The sequence below is a fragment of the Topomyia yanbarensis genome, chromosome 3 (genome assembly GCF_030247195.1).
Source record: "Topomyia yanbarensis strain Yona2022 chromosome 3, ASM3024719v1, whole genome shotgun sequence".
Lineage (NCBI taxonomy): Eukaryota > Metazoa > Arthropoda > Insecta > Diptera > Culicidae > Topomyia > Topomyia yanbarensis.
In genome coordinates, this window is record NC_080672.1 from 172,680,800 (window position 1) to 172,686,417 (window position 5,618).

The 5,618-nt window shown below is 34.8% G+C and overlaps 1 protein-coding gene across 4 annotated transcripts; it reads right to left on the bottom strand.

Annotated features, from left to right (window-relative positions):
* Nucleotides 1-755: 755 nt before the first annotated feature.
* On the bottom strand, nt 756-4,527 carry LOC131692387 (spermidine synthase). 4 transcript variants are annotated; one of them, XM_058979398.1, is made up of 4 exons: nt 4,439-4,527; nt 4,093-4,234; nt 1,095-1,692; nt 756-1,030 (listed from the first exon to the last, which is right to left on the bottom strand). In XM_058979398.1, the coding sequence occupies exons 2-4, from the start codon at nt 4,218-4,220 to the stop codon at nt 896-898; spliced, it is 861 nt and encodes a 286-aa protein (XP_058835381.1). In that variant the 5' UTR covers nt 4,221-4,234; nt 4,439-4,527; the 3' UTR covers nt 756-895. The 4 variants fall into 4 exon arrangements, with proteins under 4 accessions (XP_058835381.1, XP_058835382.1, XP_058835380.1 ...); XM_058979399.1 differs by having other exon boundaries at nt 4,093-4,222; nt 4,439-4,502; XM_058979397.1 differs by lacking the exon at nt 4,439-4,527 and adding an exon at nt 4,320-4,337.
* Nucleotides 4,528-5,618: the final 1,091 nt, after the last annotated feature.

The following is a 5,618-nucleotide window of genomic DNA, read 5'->3' on the forward strand; positions in this document are numbered from 1 at the left end:
TAGGAGTTAGGCTTTTTCCAACCAAGTCTACCGTATGGTTGTTGATAGAACATAACTCATCATCATGTTTAGCCAGCGGTTCCCTGTAGATCAAAAAAGGCAAATAACCTCAAGTATGATCACTTCTCAAAATTACGCAAAATTAGAAATTATGCCAAATGACCCAAAACCAAATGCTAAATGACCTTATGCCAAATGACCCAGACCCAGCAAAAACAAGGATTTGAAAACGAATATAAATAAAGCACGACTGGCCAAAAAATATCGCAGCGCAAGGCAAGCATCGTTGATCGTGATCCGGAAGCTGCCAAAACGTTGATGATAGATTTCATTTCTTAAAAGTTACTTTAAGCATACTTAGAAAAAAATAAAAAAACAAGAAATTGAAAAAATGGCTAAATAAAAAGATAAGGAAAAAAATAAATAAATGAATGAAGAAATAAATAAGCAAATAAATAAATGATTGATTGATTGAATGAATCGATTGAAATAAAAAATCATAAACAATTTAATTTCGATCCACGGAAAAAGCTAGAATTGGTGCGTTATTGTATTTTTTCCACCCTATAAAACGTGCTTCCAAAAACGCAGAACTTTTTTATTTGATCGCTTTATTCATCTCACTATCATTCCATTTAGAACCGAGCGAACTTATCGAACCCATAATTTACTAGAAAATATTAAATGTATAAAATTTCAGTTAAATTAGCAGCGATCGGTCGGGCAGGATTACATGTCATGAAAATAAAATTCCATTCAATTTGTACTGTATGTATTTTGCAGTCCCAATAAACATGTAAATAGCTGTTTAAAAAAAGGATGAGCTTTCAAAAAGCGCATACAATCAGATTGTATGATTATTGTATAATAAGGCAATTGTAGATTTTATTTTACTTTAATAGAGATGTTTGGCCGCGTACCTCGGTAGAGTAAATGCAGTCCGATGCATTTCTGTCGTGTAGTACCGAAGTTTCATCTGATCAACTTCTTCATCTGAGAATGTTTTAGTAGGATTCTTGAATATTGTGTGCTATACAAATGACGAAATATAGAATTAAGATCGCACGCAAGAAAACACTTCTTAAAGATCTTACCTTATTCAAGCTAGCTATGAAAAATCCAATCTGTCCAGATGGATAAGACGGAACCGATGCTAATCCATATCCGACCACTGGAAAATTCTTCTTGCAGTGATCCATAGTTTCCTTAACGTGATTCATGTTAACCCAAAAAGTACCGCCTTGAGAGCAAATTATTCCATTCGGCTTTAGGGCCCTTTTCGCCAATCCAAAGTATGATTCTTGGAAAAGAGATTCAGCTGGCCCAATCGGATCGCTACTGTCGGTGATAATAACATCAAATTCACCCTCTCGCTGTTTCATGTACTCGAACCCATCACCAATCGTTAACTTTAGCTTGGGTGAATCAAAGCCGCATGCCATAAATGGTAGATATTTTTTGGACAACTCCACGACTCGGTCATCGATTTCGACCTGGTGCACCTCTTCAACCAGTGGATGTTTCACAACTTCGCGAGCAACGCCTCCATCGCCGCCTCCCACGATGAGCACTTTCTTAGGATTTGGATGGGAGCAAAGCGGAAGGAACGCGATCATCTCCTGGTAGGCAAACTCGTCCCGCTCCGTACATTGGATTATCCCATCCAGTACCAACACAGTTCCGTAAGACACGCTGAAACAGAGTAAGATAGCGTGATGTTGTAAAAGAACTCATGTTTGACTAATTACTTGATAAATAAAACTAGTACATTAAATGAGTAGAAGAACAGAGAATCTGATGTAGGAGTCGATATAATTATTAGTCGGCATAATGCAATTAGCAATTTGTCGGCAGAGCTTTCACCATTCATTCAAATTCAATCCGAACGAACCACAATAACGCTAGTCTTCGCCCCAATGGAATGAATTGCAGCTATTGACACCGAAGTAACAACCCAAGGAAACAGGAACGAATGTATTCACACATACATGCATATGCGCGTATCCTTGAAAAGCTGAACAGTTGAGAGAGTATATCAGTATTCGCTTCTCTTGTATAGTGGTTTCTTGTTGCTTTTTGGTTATGTGGTAGATGTGGTTCACGAATACTGTCAAATCATTCAGATTCATTCCGTAATACTGAATCTGAATATAAAATTCATCTGGTCATATTAGCGGTTTTCAGCGTATTCCGATACGTCAGTTAAAAGTAAAATCATGTGGCTTGTGGAGCGGACTTAAGGAAACAAGTATCGCTAATTTGATCCAGATCTTTTCACAATTTTTCATCACGTGTTCTTTTTTATAGATGACAGATTTTTGGCATTTTGATGAAAATTTCACATGTTTTCACAGATTTTTGAAAATATTATGATTTGGACTTTTTAGAAATTTAACAGATATTCACGGATTTTTTCTGGTTTATTACAGATGGTAATTTTTTTTTTTGATCGAAACAGATTTCAATGTAGCATCCGAGTTGATCCTGTTGAGGTTTGGGAGGAAAATGTTGAATTTGCGTGTCACGCTTTCAATTGACCGAGTGTAGTTTTTCATTACGCTGTTGTATTGCGAGCCTCAGCCTAGGTCGATAGTTTTTCCAACAACTATTTTACAGACTCCCATCTAACAAATCGACCGATTTTCTTCTCTCAGAATTTAAAAAAAGTTTTATATGGATAAACCGGCGGCAAAACTGATTTTTTTTCTTACGTATACTACCAAGCCCTCAATTCTTATAGGCGCTCACCCAAGGTTTCTTAAACATTGCTATATAAACCACTCGAGTCATGGGAGACGATTCCTAATTTGGGAAAAAATAAATAACTACTTCATTTTCGACCGATTTTGATGGTTAAGATGTGGTTGAACGTAGTATTAAATGCTGTTTCGAATTGGTATTAGAATAAGGGCATTCCTTCGGAAAATGTTACAAAATCGACATAAAAATGACAACGCAACTTATTTTTTTAGTGCTGATAGTCCCAAAAAATATGTTTTGCTGTAAGTCATGGGGGTATATTAAACTGGTCAAACGCGGTTTTTCCATGTGCTATGGGATTCCCTAAACACATGGGGCAATTATGCGTAGAGCGGCAGTATACAACGGCGGTAACAGCGGTTAATTCGAATTTATCTATTATGAACTATAATATATCTGATCATTTACAACCATTATAAATTTATTCACCGCTTTACGCAGCTAAAATATTTTAATAATTTTTTCATATTCGTTCAATTATGCATAATCCAAATTTACCCCGAATGAAAAAGTGGATTGTCCGGTAATCAGTGTGCATTCGACACTAATTGTCACATCGCATTCAAAGATATTAGATATACATATAAAGCTTATCTATTGTATGGTCTGGTGGGAAGGGTAGATAAGAAACTACCCAAAGTATGTTTGAGTTTTATATTGAAAAAACTTTTCAGAAAAAGGAAAAGTGAAATTTTTTAACCTACAACTGTTAATTAGAAGTACTAACCAAAAATCAAAACTTTGTAGTTATTTATTATAGCACAGGTCTGGTAAATATTTCCTGTGCCGCCTTTCTTTGAAATTTTTTTTCGTGATTTATTAGTGTTGACAAAACATGGTCGGTAAAACTATATTTCCAAGGAAGAAACTTAATATTTTTCAATAAATGGAAGGACTAACGTTATATTTTAAAATTACACAAATGTTACTTCATTCAAACTTGAATTATATCACAATTATGACAAAGTGTAATACCTGAGGAATGAAAAACTTTTTGAAAAAGTTTCAGGTCTCAAACCATTTTTCATAAACTATCAAAATTTAGGAATCACATAGATTAACACTAGATGGAGCAGTTTTAGTTGGTGTTTGGTAATCTCCTTTGCCAAAGGCGCTGTTTATGATAATTCAGACTCTACCCGTTACAATTATTGATTATTTCGTGCTTTGCATTTCAACTACGAGCACGAATACTGACCTTCTGTTATCAGTCTGACTAAGGTTACTTCTATGTTTTGTCACTATCTCCTGTGCGTGGCTCTCAAGCTTACCATGTCAGTGATAAAAACGGAAACATTGAAATTGCCAATTACATCCCACGTTTGTACTTACGTGTCTAGAACCTTGATATCTTGAAATGCAGAACGTTCTTCATGAAGCACCCTTTTTACTTTCAGCGAGAAACATTGCCCGGGCCATAGCTGGTCTGAGATTTCGTTAAACCATTCCGAAGAATTCATCGCTGCGTCAATTACTGAAAATGTAATGATTAAACCAATTATTTATTGCCACCAGACACGATTAAGCAACAGGTAGTTCTTATAGTTTATCAATCGCACATTATACTTGTACTTAATTTGATACATAAGGAAACGCAAACATAATAATCATATCATAATCAATTTCCCCCGATTGACTGTTTATTCTTTTATAATTATACAAATTTATAACAACTTACGGAATGTATGAAAAAGAATGGAATTGCTATCGTTTGCGTGTAGATAATTTACATACGCCACAACACCGTCCCAATAAAATACTGACAGGTTGTGATACAGGGTAAAATAGTGTTTGGTATTTATTATTTTACCGGTCGTCGTTGCACCGATTTAAACATGAGTTTTTTCGTTCACTGAAAATTTTTCAGATAGAATTCTAACCAATAATGTTGAAACAAGCATGTTCAGGAGTGTTTCAGTTTTAGATTCATAATTTTGACAGTTCTATTATATAAAACTGAAAATTTTAAAACTAGAACTTGCTGTCCCCAGCAGCAGATTTAGCGGATGTTCTATTCAGTTTAAAATTCATGTCACGCCGTGCTTTCAGCGTCACTGCATTCAAATTTATTTTTCCTCAGTCTATCGGGTCTAAGTGTCTGTGCTGAAACCTTTGCATGTATTTAAAACACAGTTCTAAACGTGTTTTAAAATCAGCAACAAATAGAACGGCGTCATATAACAGTTCTAAATTTTAAAACAAAACTGTTCGAAATTACAAAACAAAACGCTCTGCTGGGGATGTGAATGTTTCAGTTCCAGTTCTACTTTGAAACTCCTATACAAAATACAACGTTTAGGAGCGTTTTATTTTGTATAGGACTTTCAAAGTAGAACTGCAACTGAAACATTCACATCCCCAGCAGAGCGTTTTGTTTTGTAATTTCGAACAGCTTTGTTTTAAAATTTAAAATTTGAATCATTCACATCCCGAATAAAAATGTATAACGGAAATACGATTTCCATTGTAACATGCCAATGTAAAATAATTAGAAATGCTATAAAATCATAACCAAATTACAATAAAATTTGTTGTTTCTACACACTATTTCATTGTAAAGGCGATTTTTACATCGAAAAAGGGGTCTTGTTAAGCGATCCCTAATAAACATCTTATGATCCAAGAACCTAACGACCAGTTCAGGGTACAATCCAAACAATATGTGGAATCGTTGGACTATATGGATTAAAGTTCGTGGATAATTTTTTTTATTAGGAATGTAACAACAGAAAATTCGTCTTTTTTCCATTATATTTTAAACCCAATAACAGCGTTTTACAATGTTATGCTGTTGTAGATTTTCGATACCGAAACGTTGTTTAACATTGTTTTTACAACGTTCTTACCTGTAGAACTGT

Bases quoted from the DNA above. Each gene is read 5' to 3' on its own strand.
- LOC131692387 (XM_058979398.1), bottom strand. From the start codon at position 4,220: ATGAATTCTTCGGAATGGTTTAACGAAATCTCAGACCAGCTATGGCCC. The intron at 1,693-4,092 runs GTAAGTACAAAC...ACTCTGTTTCAG, and splicing joins GATATCAAGGTTCTAGACAC to CGTGTCTTACGGAACTGTGT. The intron at 1,031-1,094 runs GTAAGATCTTTA...TCATTTGTATAG, and splicing joins TCATAGCTAGCTTGAATAAG to CACACAATATTCAAGAATCC.